Consider the following 20,453-nt stretch of genomic DNA (forward strand, 5'->3'; position numbering starts at 1 on the left):
GGAAATGCAAGCAAAATCTTATTATCGAGCAACGACGGACCGATAAACCGCACCGACTCCACCATCGGGTCTGGATCTGATCAACCACTCCGGGGTACGTTCCGTGTCTAAAAACCTATCCATGTAGAGCCGTAAACAGTGAGAATCCGATCTAGATGTAAGCCAGGTTCGTCTTGGATCCAAATCCGACCTCGAGTTCAATTCTCAAATCTTAACCCATTAATTAGAAGCCGGCCGAATCTGAATCCAGCACTAACGAGGAAGATTTAGATTCTTTTCATGGCATGAGAAGGATGAATCTATTATAATAAATTTCACGTAGTTGTTGAGTTGCTACTAATAATTGAATATACAAAATGACATTTGAGAAGAAGAACATTGTGATATTAGAAATAACTTTATTGGCATACTGAACCTCATTTCCATCAATCTTGAGATGACTTATTTCTATAATTGTCTCAAATGTCTGATATTTGAATCTTAAACTTTCTTATGGGGTTTCTTTTACCAGATTTGGTATTTAAAATCTACCATATGTTTTTTTAGAAGAGCAACATATGTTTTTTTAGAAGCGCAAGAGGATGATCATCCCATCACTCAAAAAGAGAGCCGAAACCCATTAATCGCCATAAAAGAAAAAAAAAAAAGGAACAGGATGTAAGATTTGATCCGATTTTGGCTCGGAACTTGAATGTTCAAGGATTCATATGCGTCTCTGACTAGACATAAGGCATGCTTATCCTTGATAATCTTATACCAATGAAAAAAATGTAAGTGGATCAGGTCCAGATCCATATGTTGGAACTCTATCATTTTGACATTAGAAAACCTCGCATTTTTCATAAAATAACTTGAATCAAAACATGTTTTGTACCAAAATAGTTTTTAAAATATATATTAAGGTGTTTATATTTTATATAAAAATAATCTTTAGCAAAAATTCAAATTTGCATACAGTTTCTACCAACCTCTTTATCTCTCTTTATATATATATAGGGGAATGGTGACTATAGTAGGTATCCAGAATTATCAAACTCACTCAGAAGGCCATTCGAATGGACGATTGTGACAAAATTAAAGAAAAAAAATTGTAAGTTAATACTAACCTCACCATTACATTATTGTGACAATACCATGCATATCTTTTACGGTAAATAAAGGTTACGAAATTATGCACTCACCAATCAATCTTCACTATGTGACAATAAAGTGCATTATCTGCCATCAAATGCTCTTGATTATGTTTTACTAACAAGAGCCCAACATCTATAAATATTGCAGCTTAAAGTAATGCAAACTGGGTTAGGTGCATGGATAATTTTGTCCTTTTCCTTGTTTTCCATACATACTATGCTCTTAGCATACATCTTGTTTGGATGGAGGGATTGGGTGAAAAATGAAAGAAAATGACGTCATTTCTTGTGTTTGGATGACTAATTAATGGTGAGAGAAATGAAAAGAGAGCTGAAAATTGTGTTAAGGTGCAAAGGAAATGAGAGGAAAAGAAAATTATTTTCAAATGTAATTTCAATCTCTCTAAAAAAAAAATGAAGAGATTGGGAGGAAATGGAAAAGGTGTTCCTTTCTTTCATTTTTCTTATTTTCTTTTCAATTGTATTTTCTTTCCATTCATTTTCATTATTAAAACTAATGACATCACATCAATAAGACTGTAGTCTTATAAAAAATACTAATGACATCGCATCAATAAGACTGTAGTCTTGTAGAAAAGTGATGGATACGAAAACTATTTCCCTTTTTACTTTGTGTCACCGAAAAGTGCCGTCTGAAGTAAAGCCGGCCAGGGAGATGCCGCCCATGAGTTTTTGCTGGACATGCATGTGAAAAAAAATGTTTCGTCCAACGGTAAAGCCAAATGGGGCACTGTTATAAAGATTCGCATGCATAACATATATAAATAAGTAAATAATTATAAGAAAATTCAAAATTTTATTACTGGTGTGGACAATTGCCGACGCCAACCTATATGTCGCTACTGGTCCGTTGAGTGTGAGAATGAATTTTAATCGTCATAAACCCTCATTGTTCACAAGGGCATGCACAAATCCCAAGGAGAACACAACATGAAATGTTTCCTCTAAACGTGGGTCACATCTTTATGTTCCATCTCCCTCTCTAGTGCCAAAGTTGTTTTTGGATTAATTAAATTATGTGAAACATTTAATGAAAGCGCTGCCATTGTCCAATTGAGAAGGCCTACAATCCGATTGGAGAAATAGCCATTTCATGTAGGGGTGGAGCCCTGTTTGTTTGTGACTATTAAATAAAAATTTTAAAAATGTTTAGTGGGGCCAACCCTTATTTTTTCAAAAGTTTTATAAAAGTAAAACTAAATTTTTTAAAAATTTAAATTTTGAGCACTTGGGGGCCGTGCGTGCTCCCCTTCCCTCTACCCTCCCGATCGATCATTGGTTTTTATAGAGTGTAATATTTTATTGTTCACCTTTATATATTTGTCCTTGTATGGAGGGATTTCACTTTTTTTTTTTTTTAATTATGTGGCATATTTTTAGCATTTAAGCACCTGACCATTGACAACTGAAAATGAGTTGCATGCCCCGTTTAGGCCAAAAAACAAAAGGTAGGAAGGGGACATTTTGAAAATTATTTAAAAATAATTATTTTTTACATTTTTAAAAAATTTGAATTTATTTTTTTGTCCCTTCATTTTATGTTAGTTTTTATCATTAACCATGTTGGTACACGAAATTTTCATACACTGATGAGGCGAGCAACCCGAAAACTGGAACGAAATAACTCCAAGAACAACCATCAATGTATCCATATGGATCCAGCCCCTCACGACATTAACCAAATGGATTTACTAAGTTAGTTTAACATGATAGAAGGAGTATGTGACTGTGCAAAATATAGGGACAATTCGTACCGTCACACTGTCTGATTCAACATGATAAACAGTTAAGAGAAAAATGAAGAAAAAAAGATGATAAATATTTTAATCAACATTTTTAGTTAGATATATATATATAATATATATATAATGAGAGAGAGAAAAAAAAGTGGTAGAAACCTACTATTAGGTGATAGACAAAACCCCTACTATTGTGTCATGGACAAAACCCAAATCATTTAGCTCCATTCGATGCACATGAAAAATACTTTGCATCAAAGAAATTTCTCCTGTTCATACCATTTTCCCTTGAGAGAAAGAAAATGGTAGAAACCCCTACTATTATGTCGTGGACAAAACCCCTACTATTATGTCATGGACAAAACCCAAATCATTTAGCTTCGTTTGATGCACATGAAAAATTACTTTGCATCAAAAAATTTTATCCTGTTCGTACCATTTTCCCTTGCAACATCAAACACAAAAAACTTTAACATGTGTTTTTCATTGATTTTGGAAAAAAAAATCCCACTCAAAAAAGGCAGACCTTTCTAGGACTAACTTTTTTGCACAGTAATTTTTCTATGGTAATTTTATCATTCTGGTCATCACAAGTTGCCTTAAATGTAATGTTTAAGGTGTTTTTTTTTTTTAGCAATCTAACATAATCGATACGATCTTAAAAATAGGTTGATGCAAGATATATACTAAGTTTTTAGACTTTGATAGTATTTTTATAATAAGCAAAAAATGAATGACTCTCATACCATCAACATTTTGATATTATAAAATCTCACGTTTTTCATAATATAACTTGAACCAAAACATGTTTTGTAACAAAATAGTTTTTAAAATATATTAAGTTGTTTATATTTTATTTAAGAATAATTGTTAGCAAAAAATCAAACTACCAATCTCTTATATATATATATATATATATAGGGAAATAGTGACTATAGCTATCTAACTCACTCAGGAAGGCCATCTGAATGGACGGTTGTGACAAAATTAAAGAGAATAAGTTAATACTAAGCTCATCATTACATTACCGTGACAACACCATGCATGTCTTGTACAGTAAATAAAGTTTATGAAATTATGCACTCACCAATCAATCTTCACTATGTGGCAATAAAGTGCACTATATGCTATCAAATACTCTTGATTATGTTTTACTAACAAGAGCTCAACATCTATAATTTTGTCTTTTTCTTTGTTTTCCATGCATGCTATGCTCTTCCACCTTGTTTCGATGAAGGGATTGGGTGAAAAATGAACCAAAAGAAAGACAGTTGTTGTGTTTGCATGACTAATTAATGGTGAGAGAAATGAAAAGAGAGCTGAAGATTGTGTTAAGGTGCAAAGGAAATGAGAGCAAGGAAAAGGAAGTGATTTCCTAATGTAATTTCAATCTTTATAAAACTGAAGAGAGTGGGAGGGAAAAGGGAGAGGTGTTCCTTTCCTTTCATTTTTCTCATTTTCTTTCCTTTACATTCCTTTCCATCTGTTCCGCTCCAATCCAAACAGAGTATTGTGTGGTATCCCAACTAATGGCATCACAGCAATAAGAGTGTGGGAATGTGATGGATAGGAAAAATATTTCTCTCTTTTCTTTGTCGCACCGGAAAGTGCCGTGTGAAGTAAAGCTGGCCACCGGACGACAAGCTTGACTTGGCCACCTGCCGCCGACGACCCTTCGCCGGTCGTGCATGTGAAGATGTCGCAGCAGTTGAGTGTGAGGCGTGCACAAACCCAACAAAAAACGTTTCCTCCACAACACAAAACGTGGGTCACATTTTTCCTTTCATCTCCCTCTCTAATGTCATGTTGTTTTTGCATTAATTAAATTATGTGAGACATTTCATGAAAGCGCTGTCATTGAGAAGGCCTAACAGGACGTCGCCCTATCGGAGATGTTGCCCTTTCATGGCGGGGTGGAGCCAGGGTAGGGTTGTACTGTCTTATTTGTGACTACTAAATAAAATTTTTTAATAGGATCGACCTTTTTTTTAAAAAAATTTTATAAAATAAAACTATTTTTTTTAAAAGTTTAAGTTTGAAAACTTGGGGGGCCTGTGCCCCCCCAGTCGCATGGCAATCAAATTCGCAACATTCCAGCATCACGTTGCTTCCTAGAGAGTCCGGATGGCTCTGAGGAAAGTTTTCCTAGTTTCCTAAATGCTCGTCATGGGGTTTTTTTGTTTTTTTCAAAGGGTGTTTTTTTTTTTACCTTTACATATCTGTCCTTGTAGTGAGGGATTTCACCTTTTTTTTTTTAATTATTGGAGTATTTTTATCATTTGAGCAACCTGACCACTGAAAATGAGTTGCTAACTATTAAGAATGAGTTGCATGCGCCGCCCTTTACGCCAAAAAAAAAAAACAAAAAGGTAGGAGGGAAACATTTTGAAAATTAATTAAAAATGATGTATTTTTTAATTTTTTTAGTTTATTTTTTTCCCACAAAGTTCATTTTTTGTTATTAATCAGAGATGACTATTATAATGAATCATACTGGCGCACTAAAATTTCATACATCAATATAATGAGGCGAACAAAAAAAAAATGAAAACACTAAAGTAAAATAAAGCCGTTCGACAATTTTGCTACGTCCTCCACCTTTCTCTCACTAAATGTCCTTATGTGATTTTCCTAAATTATGAAGTTTGATTATTATTACAAGAACTGGCATACCAGTCCCTTTCAAAACGGACATTTTTGTTGTTGACAGTTCCAACCTTCAGTTTGATATGAAAATATATGGACGAGAAATGCCAACGCTGGTCTCCATGAACGGACTTTTCTCTCTATTAACAGTGAGATTCCTAAGCGTGTTTAATGAGAGGACTCATCCAAGGTACACTTCATCCCAGATGACTTTACTGCCGATGAAAAGTCAAGAGTTCTAGGATACCCTAAGTTTATCGACTGTTCATTATTCCCTCGTTGTTCATGTGAAAAAATCTATGTATGAATCCAAATGTGAATTGCGTGGAAGCAAAGAAGTTCAGGAAAAAAAATGTTTCAACTTTCTTTCTCTAGATCCCACGGTATTCATGGCTTTGCGTGTATAAATATACATTCAAAACATGGCAGCCTTCCATGCATTCTTCCTTTGTGATAAACACCATCAGACCAAAATTTTCTTGCTCAGTGATCTCCACGTCTATCTGTCTCTGTTTTCTTCGATTGTGAGTTGTAAACAAAACATCTGAAACACAGGTCTCTGTCTTCAGAGCTTCGTTGCCACAGAGAGGGAGACACACACACACACACAGACGAATGGAGGCCACCGGAATTATCTCAAATGTTTCACGGAACATTACGAGTTGTCCGGCAGTCGAATCGGCTGAGTGCGATCAAAGGCGGTTGAGGCCACGGCCATCCATTTTTAGCCTAGAGAGAGGCGGTGGGCTCAAACGTGGAGCTGCCCGTCTTGTGCATGCAAGCAATTGCATCGCCGGTGGAGCGGCGGGGATGCAGACGATGGGAGAGGTGAACCTCAGAATCCCGGCCGATTCCCGTGGCCGTTTTGGCTCCTATGGAGGCCAGTTTGTACCGGAAACCTTAATAACTCCTTTAAGAAAGCTGGAGGATGCTTTCAGTAAGTTGATTGAGGATTCAAGTTTCCAGGTTCGTTCTCTCATCCTTTGTTTTTCCAGATTTTGATCGGAGATTATAAATCCAGTTTATTTAAACTCATGAACCTTTTTGAACTCGAAAGTCTAACTCAGATGGATCGAGCTCTTGTCCGCAGCTGCCATCTTCTTCTTAATTTCCCTTAAGGCATGCACCAGTGACAAGCCAAGGCACTCGAAAAAGATGGTAGCTTTCTAGTTCTTAGAAGGAAATAATCAAGAACCGCCAAATCCATGAAATTTTTTGGATTGTCATATGTTTTGTGAATGGTATACTCTAGGGTAGTCGAGGAGAATCTACATCCACTAATTTTTAATAAAAACATTCAAAGTTTACGAACTTTTTTTGGTTGGATCAAGCACATACAGGCACTGATTTCTCAGTATAAAACTACTAAAATTTCAGTAGTAGAAAACCAAAATTTTTTATGGAAATAACTTAAACTAGAATACGTTTATGCAAAATTAGTAACCGTAAACATGTAAAACTTTTGCTAATTAATATATTTTTTGTATAAGTTTATATTGAATGGTCTTTATATACACAGAATCTATTACTATTGATATCCATAGTGTTAATTGACATCTGTCAGTAGCAATTGTCGGCATGAAAAAGACATTTACTGTAGTTACTTTTACTGGAAAATTCCATACCACCTGTTCGGCTCGGATAGATTTAGATTTGGATATGGACATCCCAACAAACCCAGAGAATCAAGCAAAGAAGGATGTTCCTTATATTGAGCTCCTTCTTTTGCAGATCACTGTGAGAAAGCTCAGTAACAAAGGCTAGTGGTATTTGTGGCCACCACTACTACCAATCAAATCAATCTACAAGGTTCTAATATTACACATACATAGAGTGACAACCTTTTAAATAAATGGAATCTTAGCTATATATTGTATTACAGGCCTTCAAGCAATGGTTTATTAACATACGACTGTTGATGCTTGATGTAGATGGAGCTGCAGGTACTGCTAAGAGACTATGCTGGTCGCGAATCGCCTTTATACTATGCCGAGAAGTTATCGAACTACTACAAGGAAGTTGGAGCTGGAGTGGAGATATACTTGAAGAGGGAAGATTTGATCCACACTGGATCACATAAGATTAACAATGCAATTGGTCAGGCATTGGCCGCGAAGAAGCTTGGGTATGAGCACGCCGTGGCTGCAACCGGCGCAGGGCAGCATGGAGTCGCCGCGGCGGCGGCATGTGCCAGGATGGGCTTGAGCTGCACCGTTTTCATGGGCACTAGGGACATGGAACGGCAGCCTCACAACCTCCTTCAGATGAGGACCCTTGGTGCTGAGGTAGATTAGTCTTCTCTGTGCTTCTTCAGAAACCTTTTCAACCAGTTCGAAAATAAATTATAACTTCCAAAGTGAAATTTTATTTATTGTTTTGAAAACGTATATACTTTTATGTATGTTCGTTTTATTGATCGAAAAATTGATATCAGTGCACTAATAAGGACCTATTATTGTAACACCCTATCATGAAACAGTTTAGCCTCGTGTTATTGAATATTTTTAAAATTCTTCAGAAAATTGATAAGGAGGTTGACTAAATGATTGAAGTGTCCTGGTTCCAAACTTTTTGAGTTACATAAACTACAACTACTGCTAGGAGCGGGTTGTGGGAGTGATTGGGGAAACTTGAATGTAGCTACTTAAATTTTCACAAACATCTGAAAGAAAAACCGTTTAATTTGTATTTTTGTTTTCTTCTTATAGGTAAGATCTGTAGAGGGCAACTTCAAAGATGCAGCATCACAAGCAATCAGGGAGTGGGTGTCAAACCTAGACACCAGCTTCCACCTCTCAGGGTCACTCGTTGGTCCGCACCCATGCCCATCAATGGTGGGGGAGTTTCAGTCAGTCATCGGGAAGGAGGTGAGGAAGCAAGCAACAGAGAGATGGGGAGCAGGGAAGCTGCCAGATGTTGTTCTGGCCTGTGTGGGCAGTGGGTCGAATGCAATGGGAATCTTTAGCGAGTTCTTGGGAGATCAGAAGGTGAGACTCATAGGTGTGGAGGCAGCAGGCTTGGGGTTGGGAAGTGGGAGGCACTCTGCAACTCTCGCCAGAGGGGAGGTTGGCGTCTTCCATGGCTCCATGAGCTACCTTCTCCAAGATGACTATGGCCAAATGACTGATCCTCACTCCATTGGTGTTGGGTAAGTTGATATTAATTGTTTTTTTTTGCCTTTGGTTCAAGGAATGCAAATGGGTAGCGCCCATCTTCTTTGAATACTATTAATATTGATCACTTGATCGTCTACGATGTCGCTGTTTCAGAATTGTTTGTGTTGCTGACCTGCCACTGAATTCAGTATAGATCTAACATTGTCTCCGAAGTTGATCATATAAATGTTGTTTGATTATGTTGCCGTTTCAGAATTGTTTGGATTCCTGACCCGCCACTAAACTCCATACAGATAAAAAATAGTTATCTCTAAGTACTTCACGATATAATTGATTGTTGATAACTGTGTTAGGTTGGAGTATCCGGGAGTCGGGCCGCAGCTCAGTTTCCTCAAGGATATAGGACGCGTCGAGTATTACACCGTCACTGATGCAGAGGCAGTGAATGGTAGGACAATCTCTCTCTCTCTCTCTCATTTTAGATGATTAAGATTAAGTTCCTGATAAGTGCTCTCTTGCCTGCAGCATTCAAGAGACTGTGTGCATTGGAAGGCATAATTCCTGCATTGGAGGCATCACATGCTCTGGCCTTCCTCGACAAGCTCTGCCCTCAGCTGCCTCATGGCTCAAGGGTGGTGGTCAACATCAGTGGGAGGGGCGACAAGGATGCAGAGATGGTCTTACACCATATACAGTGATCACCATCAAGGATTCTCAAAGAAGAAGGAGAAGAATAAGTTCCAATGGAATTCTGCGGGGAGATGGCTCCCTTCCTTTTCAAAAGGAATGATCTATACAAGAGAATTTGAAAAAATAAAATTTCAAAAACAGGATGCTTAGCATCATAGAGTGGATTACGACGTAGGGAAACTATACAGTCCCCTTATATCAAAAAGCAAGAAGCAATACTTGCCTAACCACGGCCAAATTCATACCTATTATCAGTTTCTCTGTATTGGCATAGTAATCCTACCCACTTCTATTGTAACCTCTTTATTATCAACCCGCCAACCATACTTCATGTAAGGCGAAGAGTAAGTTATCTCATTTTTATGTCACATTCACACTAAAAAAAAAAACTTGTGGTGGCGTAATTTTTAAATTGAATGCATTAAAATGTATATTGTTAAGAACTGATGTGTAATCACATCTTCTTTTTATTAATGTTCTGAAGTGTAACAATGATGGTGAAAACTACTTATTGCATAATGAACACCAAGCAATCTCCCTTCCCACTGATAATTTTATTGTATCTTAAATGTTCATTGAGTCCAACCCTTCATGTGTATCATACAATAATCCAACCTTTTACACTTTTCATGTGTATGTTGCTTAAAATTTTTGAATTGGGAACAGAGCCTTGATATTTGGATGAAGGGAAAGAAAATGGTTCTGAACGATATAAAAGGAAAGAAAAAATATTGGAGAAAAGAGGAAAAGAGGAAAGAAAGAAGAAATTGTTATAAAAGTTTATTTGACTAGAAAGAACAAAAGATCAAATATAATATTTTTTTAACTATATAAAGCAAAAAAGGCCATGAACGGGTGGAATAAGACAAAAGGTCTTAACATTTTATGCTATAATAAAGTTGGTTCGATTTTATCACCTAAGTAGCCCATAAAGTTGTGTTTGTTTCATCAACCTGTGGTGATCTTAAATCTTAGGATTTTAGATCCATAAATTTAAGATCAAAACACCCCTATCTCATTTTAAATTCATGCTCTTTAACATGTACCATGGTTTTAGTTCATGCTAATGAGAATCTCTCAAAACACACATTTTTTTATGCGGCTTTGGATAATCTAAGACTATAAAATGCAACATAACTGTTTTCTGCTGGAAAAAAAAGGATGCCCTTGTTATTCGTGGTAATAATTTGGAAATAGTGTTTGATGAGTTTGACATTGTCTATAAACAAAATATTTAACTAATAGCACTTTAGAGATTCAGTCTTATGACGCTTATTCCTCTTCTATTATGCTAAAGTATTTCTTGTACCCAGCCAAGGTATTTGTTTTTACATTTTAATCATTTCTTGACATGTTAATTTGTCGATAAAATTTCATATATTATCGTATCAAATACTAATCGTAAATTGGCAGAAAAATTCAAATTGCGCATGGCGCTGCGTTATCGGACATCAGATCTGGATTCTGCCTCCTGATCCGGATCTTCTCTCTTTTTCTCTCTCTCTAAAACCCTACCAACTCTCTATCTCTCTCACCCGTCTATCGTTAACCCTAGAATGGAGAAACCTCTCTCTCTCTCTCTCTCTGTACCAACCAGTGTTTTCTGAAATGGGATTTTACACTCTGAAAATTGTTAACGCGACCCTTTCTACGATTGGTTTCCGAAATGGAATGTGTAAATGACCAAATGTCATCTTTTCTACTATTGCAGCTTCTGGGCATCCTATTATAGGAAGAAAAGATTCAGATGGTTTGTGGTGGTTCGCCACCATGGCTTCTCTGTCGTCCTTTCTAGGGATGGAAGTCCACCAACTCTCTTACTTTCTAAATCGATTATCCATGTCTTCGCCGGTGATAAGAGCATCATAGGCCATGAGCCTCCAACAAGAACCTTGCGCAAAAGAGGTAATCCCTTCTACCCGGCTTGTTGGTGGCAAGGAAGAATGTGCTGAAATGCTAATCTGAGGCATCATCTGACTTGGGTATTCGTTTTTTTTTTTACTTTCATCTCGCATCCCAATGGAAGCCATTAGGTCTTGCGGTTCGTTACTTTTTTTGCATTTCTTGCTCGGAAGGCTTCAGTATGCACTTCCAGGCTTGATTCGTTTTGTTCGTGAATAGGGTTGGTGTTTCTCCTTCTTTTGTGTCATTGTAAATTGAGTCCTTCGCTTTGATTGCAGATAGAAAAGCTTGATTGTAATTCAGAAGACAGCTTACCGGGTAAAAATGTGTTGGAAGTGCCATATATACTGACTTTAATGATCGTCGATAAAAATGCTTAATAGAACGGGTGAATGACGGCCAGAATAGGGTAACAAGTGATTAAAGTGACTAAAGTAGTTATTCTTATTTGAAATCACTTTTTGGGGAAACGGCACCCCAATTTTGGTTTACGATTTTTGCCTTTTCATTTTGGTAGAAATTCTGATGGGTCAAATTATGAACAATGCTAGTTTTCGGAAGGCGCTTCCACACCGTTTCTTGAGCACAGGGTTTTGAATGATCATGTCTGGACTCTAAAGGAGCACCTTTTGGCTTTGAGAAGTTGAACAGAGAGAACAAATATATTTACTGATTTGTTATTTCGGTTGATCTTTTTACTGCCTATGATGAGAACATCTATCACAAGGATCAACAAGAAATTGAAACTTGTTGATTGCAAGGGTGAACGTGCTAATGTATCTGAGGCATCAGTTATCTTCTCCGCGACCGCATCTTTTAATCTTTATTGAACTCGTTCTTGTGTGAAACAGAGAAATTTTGTAGTGAGAGTAGGCATTGCTGCCTATTTCCTTCAACTTTTACTCATTCTATTTTGTGGTGCGGTGAAAAATTCAACTCCATTTGCGGTTATGTATCTTGTGTTAGAAGAGATCTGCTCTTTCCAAAAAGTGTAATTTTCTTCTTATCTACTTTGATTTGGTGTGGAAATGAAGTTGACAAGCTTGAATTATTAAATTTTGTTTTAGTTGGCATGTCTGCCATTTTGTTCATGGTAATGATCACATGGTCTTTGTTACCGTTCAAGTGCTCACCAGAAACGTGTATATCACCGGTACATTTTCTTTTGCAATAAAGCATCAGTAATATGAAGCCCCAGCTTTGGTTCTTTGAAATTGTGTTTGTCACTTGTCACTCTATGTGCGCATGGTGTCGACCCTTACGTCAGCATATGTGCACCAACCGTCTTAAAACTATGCAAAATCCTCTTGTCAATTTTGTTGTACAAGTACATCTATTCCATCTGAGGGATATATTGCCCTGCATCTACCTGCAATTATGTTATTAGCTTTATCGTATAGGTAGATGTGGAATTTCTGGCTTAAGCAGCCTGTGGGATCTGGACTGGGAATAGCGTCATCATCATCATCATAAGAATGGTTACTGTCATGCATGGTCCTGTCAATTAGTTTAGCCTCAGCATTCACATGGGCCAGCAGGACTCTGAAGATAACAGAAGAGATCTTTCTGCTAACGGTCAACATGTGTATTACTGGTCCGCTTCCTGTTCATTCTTATGTAAATAACATCCCTTTCGATGTTTACTTGTGGCTGGTAGCAAGTCTTGTTGCAATGGCAGTTGGATTCAATCATGATTCAAAATTTCACATTATTGCAAGTTGTTGTGGGGACTGCAATTCTGCAACTGGGAACTTCTACTTAATTTCTGAAGCACAATTGTACTTCAATATCATCCGATGAATGATGACCTCCTTCCTGTACGAAGCACATTAGTTGCAACTTGGAAGCAGTAGTAATGCTAGCATCTCCATGTTCAACGAAGATCGCCAAATTGCCAAATTGCAGTCATGTTCTACACTGAGCTACTGTGAATAAATACTTCTTGGTTTCTCAGGTCTCATGATTCTCAACGCCCTGAAGTCTTTGATCTTGTTGCGAAGATGAAACTACACAATTTTCCCAAGAACAGAATTTGGTGTATTACCTTGACAAGCATCTCGGATTCTGATGTTTTAATTGCTCTACCTAACTGTGCTGATCCCTTGGATCTTGAGTGGCTGATGCTCGTCTCCAATTGCACAACCTAGTTTTGATTTCTGGCTCAGTTACTGTACCTAACTGCCTACAAGTAACATTAAGCAGGTTTGAAGGTGGGCTGGATCTTGTTTAAGGGTTTCCGGCCATTTACCCTGCTTTCTGTAGCAAAGCAACAGCAGCATACTGTAACACTGTTATGTCGAAATTATGTTTCTGAAATATACCTACAATCTTCGCTTACTTGCCATCTTGATTATAGGTGGCTGACTATTGTAAGCATCACTGATGTGTTTTGGGTTGGTCATGAGAACATTTGCGTCCACTAGCGTGTGTGAATCATTATGCTTCCAATGGTTGTCACATTATTTACCTCCTGAATCATGATATCTTGTTATTCTCTTCTCTTACCTTTAACCTGTTTCTCAATCACGGCAACCAGTCTTTGTCACGACCTTGAGATGCGTTCAAACTTGATCTCCTGTAATGTGGTAGGCTTGCTGGACTGAGGGTACCTAAGTTCCAGTACTTATCCAAGTAAAATGGGACAGACCAAGATATTTATCAGGCCACGACCTAATAAATTTAGAAATTATAGGAATTTCAATTTCATGTCAGGAAAGATCTAAAATAGGAAAACAGGAGAAAAACTTGCTCTTATAATGAACATCTAACTTGAAAAAAAGTAGAACACATTTTTAGAAACTTGCTCTTTTAAGATAAACTAGTGCTTTTATTTTTCCACAAGTTTTTACCGGTGCAAGTGGTTTCATGAAAAACACTTTCGTGAACGAAATGTTTAACTAATAGAACTTTGTCATTTGTACTTTTAACATGTATGTCTTCTGTCATAAGAATATTTCTTTGGCTCGGAAAAGATATTTGTTATCCACGTTTTATTGATCTCTTCACGCGTTTGTCCATAAAAGCTGAAAATTATCATGTACGATCCAAGTTGTGTATGGTGGTGCATTGGTTCTTCATTATCTTATCGGACAATGCGTCTGGATTTCTTTATCAATCTCGAGATCCGGATCTAGCCCCATCCCCCGGTCCGAACCCTGGTTCAGCACCTCCAACATCGGACCCTAGAAACTGGAACTCCACTTCAAAAAACCAATAAGCTCCAACTTTCTCGTGGCTTCAGGTCGGGTCTCTCTCTCTCCCGGGCTCTAAAAACTGTAACCTCTCTCAATAAACCCTAGAAAACTAGAATCCACACCCCCGCCGCCCCCCTCCGGCGTCTCCCTCCCTCCCTCTCTCTCTCTCTCTCTCTTTTGTATCTCCCTCTACCAAGCAGTGGTTTCTGATACTGGTCCTTTACACTCCGAAAACTGTTAACTCCACCGTCTTTTATACGCAAGAAAAGTTTCAGATGGGTTGTGGTGGTTCGCCACCATGTCTTCTCTGTCATCCTTTCTGGAGACGGAACTCCACCATTTTTTTCGCGTTTAAATCGATTACCCACGTCTTTGCTGGTGATGAGAGCATCATAGGCTATGAGCCACCAACAAGAAACTTTGCGCAACCGAGGTAGTCTCTTCTACCCGGCTTGTTGGTGGCAAGGAGGAATGTGCCAAAATGCTAATCTGAAGCACGATCTGATGTGGGTTTCCGTTTCTTTTTACTTTCATCTCATTCCCATTGAAGCCATTAGTCGTGCGTTACTTTTCTTGCATTTCTTGTTGCTCAAGAGGCATCGGTATGCTGTTCCGTGCGCGACTAGTTCTATTCGTGGACGCGCTCGGTTTTTCTTTTTCTTTTGAGTTACTGGAACTTGGTTACGGCGCTTTGGTCGCAGATCAAAACGCTTGATTGCAGTTCCGAAAACAGCTACCCAAGTAAAAATTGGGTTTGAAGTGCCATGTAAATTGCATTGATGAAAATGTTCAACCGAGAGGGGAAGAAAGGGCCGGGGAAAGTAAGAAGTGATTAATAAAGTGACTAAGCCAGTTATTTTTGTTCGAATTCAGCGTCTGAGAACATGACACCCGAATGTTGGTTCACGATTTTTGAGGTTTTCATTTTATTAGAAGTTTCTGATGGCTAAATTTATGAAAAAGGCTAGTTTTATAGGAGGCAAAGATACTGTTTTGAGCACAAGGTCTCTAGATTCTAGAATTGCGCCTCTGAAAGTTAGAACACAGAAAATCAATACATTTGCTGATTTTTTCTTTCAGTTGATTGTTTTACCGAACATTCATCATGAGCATCAACAATAAATGGAAACCTGTTGATGGCAAGGATGAACGTGCCATTAGTATTCTGTGTCATCAATTATCTTTTTCGCAGAACTCTTTCTTTGGAATAGTCTCCATTTTTCTAGTGTGAGAAGGCATGCTGCCTATTTCCTGTATCTTTCACTCCATTTTTCTTTGCGGGTCGGCGAAAAAGCCAACTTCATTTATAATCACATATCTTTGGTTAGAAGAGATCTGCTTTTTCAGAAGAGTGTAAATTTCTTCCTAAGAGTGTAAATTTCTTCTTATCAACTTTGATTTGGTGCTGCAATGAAGTTGATGTGCCTAAAACTCCAACGGTCTCCGTTTTGTTCAGAGTGATGATAGCACATACATAGTCTTTCTTATCGTTCAAATGCCTACCAGAAGTATGTGTTTCCCTGGTATAATTATTTTCTGCAATCAATATTCGGAAACAGAAAGCCCCAGTTTTGGATCTTTAAAAAATTGTGGCCACTCTATGTGGTTCATGGTGTGGGCACGTACATCAGCAGATTCAACACATGAAGAGCCGTCTTTAAGCTCTGTAAAATCTGTCAATTCGATGTAAAGTACATCTATTTCATCGATGGGATTTCATGTGTACACCTACCTGCAATTCTATTGTTAGCTTTGTCATGTAGATGGATGTGGAATTTCTAGCATAATCTGCTGGTGGGAGCTGGACTGGGAAAAGCATCATCATCATCATCATCGAGGAGTGCTTACCGTCATCCATGGTCCTGTCACTTTGGTTTTGCTTCATCATTCACATGGGCCAGCAAAATTTTGAAGATAACATAAGGGTTCCTTTTGCTAGTGGTCAATGTGGTGTATAACTGTTCCTCTTCCTGCTGTTAATGCGTCTGTAGATAACATCCATTCGATGTTTACTTACGATCAATATCAAGTCTTGTTGCAATTCCAGTTGGATGCTATCATGATTCAAAATTTCGCCAGATGACTATTCTTAAGTTTGCTGTGGCGACTGCAATTCTGCAGCTGTGAAGCCTAACTTCTGCCCATCTGCGTAATTTCTGAAGCACAAATTCCATTTGATCTATCATCTCATGAATGGTGGTCTTCTTCCTGTACGAAGGACATTAGTTGGAAGCGGTACCAATGAGAATTCTGCATCTCCATGTTCCACGACGATGGGCAACTAGCCGAATCGCAGTCATGTTTTACACTAAGTTACCGTGAACAAATAATGTTTTGATTGGCGCAAGCCTCGTGATTCTCAACACCTCTCAATTCTCTTGCCTTGTTTCAAAAGATGGACTACAAAGTTGTCCCAAGTGCAGAACTTGGTGCATTAGCCTGATGTGCATCTCGGTTACTGATGTTGGAATTGCTCTGCCTAGCTGTTCAGACTCCTTCGATCTAGTGTGGTTATGCCCACCTCCAATTGCACAACCTAGTTTGGATTTCTATGGCTCAGCCATTGCACCTACCTGCCCACCAATAAGACCAAGTGGGTTTGCAGATGGGATTATCCGGTGAAAGGGTTTTACCGCGCTTGTCTGCGACCGATTAGAGTCCCATCTGACTGCAAATGTACCCTGCTAATGCTGGGTCCTCCCATCCTCTACCTGCTTTCTGTAGCAGAGCGCAAGCAGCACACTGGCTATGTCAAATTTGGTTCTGAAATAGATCTAAAATCTTCGTTAACGATTTGCCATTTTCATGATAGGTGGTTAGCGATGCATGCATTATTGATGTGTGCGTGTGTTTTTTGGTGCGGTCCTCAGCCACTCGCATCCGCTTCCATTGAATCACTGTGTGTCCCAATGGTAGTCATATTATTTATTACATACCAAATCATGATATCCTGTTTATGTTATTTTCTGCTTTATCTTTAACCTGTTCCTCAACAATGGCAAACATTCTTTATACAAACTCAAATGAGTTGCGTCCAAAATTCATCTCCTATAGTGTGGAAGGCATTATGGCCGGACGGTGGATTAGTTCCAATACTTATCCAAGTAAAGTAGGACAGACCAAGATATTTAGCCGGCCATGACGTCTCGATATCTATAAATTATAGGCATTTTAGTCTCAGGTCAGGAAATATCTAAAACAGGAAAAAACAGGATGACGAACTTGGTCTGATAATATCAGAATCAGGAAAATCGATCACACACGGATACAGGTGGCTGAAAAAAATGGTCCATGAATCTTCCCTACATGCCAGCTTTTCTTTGTGGATTGGGTTTTTGCAGTTCGAGGATCCGCCCCATTGTCAATGGTACAACGCTGACTACGGATACAATTCTACTCAACTGCGGGCTCAATTCAGTGACGGAACCATAAATTTTTAGCTAAGGGGCACTATTAGTTTGAATTTGAAATTTTAAGGGGCACTCATATATTAAAAACTAAAAATTAACAAAATTTGTATATGTAAATAAAGAAAATCAATCATTTGATGCACACCAACATATAAGGAAAAAAGGGTCAAACGCATTGCAAAATATGTGAATTTATGTATGTCAAGATGTGGTAAAATCCGCCCTATGTTATGATCTTTTCTCCATCAATTACATATCAAAACATGTCCTTGAATTTTTTTTTTCTTTTCCAACCATATGTAACTATACTGTTCCATTAGTGGAAATGAAGGTGTTGACATATTATAAAGTTTCGATATAACATCCCCTACCTAAAAAGCCTAGAAGCCATCTATTGTTTTCAGAAAAGAAGAAAGAAAATGAGAGGCTGCCATTTAAGGGATTCTAAGCTATGTGAGGCTTCCATTATAAGCATGACCCAGGTGGGGATAAGCTTGACACATATGCTCACAATAGGCAGAGAGCAGTGATGTGAAAAGGTCTATAATGCAGAGAGACAAAGATTACCTATTGTACATGAACTTCAATAATTCAGCATACTTCCAAAACTTGCCTGCCCAGATGCTGAAATGGACCAATCTCATGTGGAGGAGATAAACCCCTGAATATGCCTTCACAGGTCATTGGTTTTCCTAGGAAAAAAGTGGAAAATAACAAAAGGGGACTTCCTAATAATTTGTCATGAAATGTTTGGGTGTAAAAAATGGGCATAATATTTGAGATAATATTTGCAGACAATTTGTTTCTCCACAGTGATGCTGATGTATGGTCTTCCCTGCCAAAATAATACAAAAACTTGGTGTTCTTTTTTTTTTTCCTAGTTTCTTTCCTCCTTTTATTTTCCTTCATGATAGGGAGTCGAGTTCACTGCCACCTGTTTATGCTAAGAGATGCTTACTTTGGGTGTTCAACTTTGCCTTTCCTTCAGCTTCAAGGGATCTCAAGTCTGACAAATTTTGTTTGGCTTATGCTTAGTTATTCTTTCTCTTTTGTTTTTTCTGTTTTCCTAAAAGATGAATTCTAAGAAGGCATTTGATTACCCCGAATCTCAAACTCGAGGAAATTTAAATTCATGGTTTTACCAGACCCCATCCTACTTGTCCGCATCTAAATATTGGATTTGGACGATCAGACAAACTCTGACCGTTGATTCCGCTTCAGAGAGCCGTTGAATCCAGTTCCCATTAGGCCAGACTCGATATAGCATGGGCTCATCGATCCCAACCCAAAACCCACAGTCTGCAGATTGCGAGCGCCTTTTGGAATCATTTTCCGAGAGAACCACTAAAACCGAAGTCTACTCTTGTGAAAGATTTTGTTTTGTGACGGAAGAAAATGATTCCTACGGGGCTGTTTGGCTACAATTACTCTTTTATGAATCTGCTCTAACGAAACGAATCGATGAAATGCTGCGACATAATGTTTCATGAATCTACCATAATTTTTTGAGCAAATTCATGAAAGAATAACAACTTGTTACTGCTGCCAAACACCTTCTATAGGATCCATATCCAATTTTTCAACGCCTGGTATGAATGAATCATATATGAATATGGTTTGATGTGGTAAGAGAGATACCTCCAAGAGAGCGAAACCCTCTTTTTTTCCTCCTTGCCCTCCGAAGTCGAAGGTTGTATTGGTACATTGACAGGGAGCGATGCACTATTTAATTGGAGTCTTGCGCATCCATTGTAAATGTTTACGGTTCGAATGAATAGCACCCACGATAATCAAATTGGTGATCAAACTTTTACTTGTTAGCCAGTTCAACATACTGTAGCACGCACCCATACAAATTGAACTAGTGATCGAACTTTTACTAACCAATCAGCCAACTATGCTATGTTCATTTAAACAAAGTTTTCCCAAAGACATGTCAGCGGAGTTGCTGGGCAATGACACGTGGTAGAGATATGACGATTTACTGTCTTGACGTCACTCTCCTACCTGTCACCTCAACAAGACGACACGTCACAGCGATATCCTCATTGTCGACCGCAAAAGCGTAGACGGAAGGAACTTTTTCTTCTTTATATCTTTTATTATGTGGCCTAAATGTCGTCTGCTTTCCACGTGGCATATCATTTTATTCTGCTCTCGTGGTTGCCGAACAGATGCCCCGAAGACGCTCCAAATTTCGAGAATGCCACCAGACGGAAACCGGAAATAAGACCGACATGACCGGCACTGCCTGTTTGTGATTAAATATTGAAAACAATTTAACGTACACCTTCATTTGAGTATCATCTTGTTATTATTAATGAATAACTAAAACATATTTGTTTCAATGTGGATTTTAGAACTCCCCATTCAACCTTTAATCTATGTTTTTTTTTAATATGTAGCATGAGATATCCAGTTTGTTTAAACTGAGGTTCTTCCAATACACATATTTTTATTTATGTAGTCTATCGATCTAAGATCCGAAGTTATCGAATACAACTTAAAAGTTAAATTTGAGAACATATTAAAGAGGCTTTTGGTAACAGTAATGCTGCACTAGTGTTTCGTCGGACATATTCATGGAAATGCTAACACAGTA

At 38.1% G+C, this 20,453-nt stretch overlaps 1 protein-coding gene and 1 long non-coding RNA gene across 2 annotated transcripts; both read left to right on the plus strand.

Moving 5' to 3' along the window:
- The first annotated feature begins 6,008 nt into the window (after positions 1-6,008).
- LOC116263055 (tryptophan synthase beta chain 1-like) lies at positions 6,009-9,714 on the plus strand. The gene is made up of 5 exons (XM_031642636.2): positions 6,009-6,505; positions 7,471-7,824; positions 8,248-8,687; positions 9,009-9,103; positions 9,181-9,714. Exons 1-5 carry the CDS (start codon positions 6,155-6,157, stop codon positions 9,351-9,353), a joined length of 1,413 nt encoding a protein of 470 aa, XP_031498496.2. The 5' UTR covers positions 6,009-6,154; the 3' UTR covers positions 9,354-9,714.
- A 1,177-nt stretch (positions 9,715-10,891) lies between these two features.
- Positions 10,892-13,722, plus strand: LOC126410418 (uncharacterized). Its single transcript, XR_007574357.1, has 2 exons — positions 10,892-11,250; positions 11,799-13,722. It is a non-coding gene; the product is annotated as an uncharacterized LOC126410418 (long non-coding RNA).
- Positions 13,723-20,453: the final 6,731 nt, after the last annotated feature.

This window comes from Nymphaea colorata, chromosome 10, assembly GCF_008831285.2.
Source record: "Nymphaea colorata isolate Beijing-Zhang1983 chromosome 10, ASM883128v2, whole genome shotgun sequence".
Classification (NCBI taxonomy): Eukaryota; Viridiplantae; Streptophyta; class Magnoliopsida; order Nymphaeales; family Nymphaeaceae; genus Nymphaea; species Nymphaea colorata.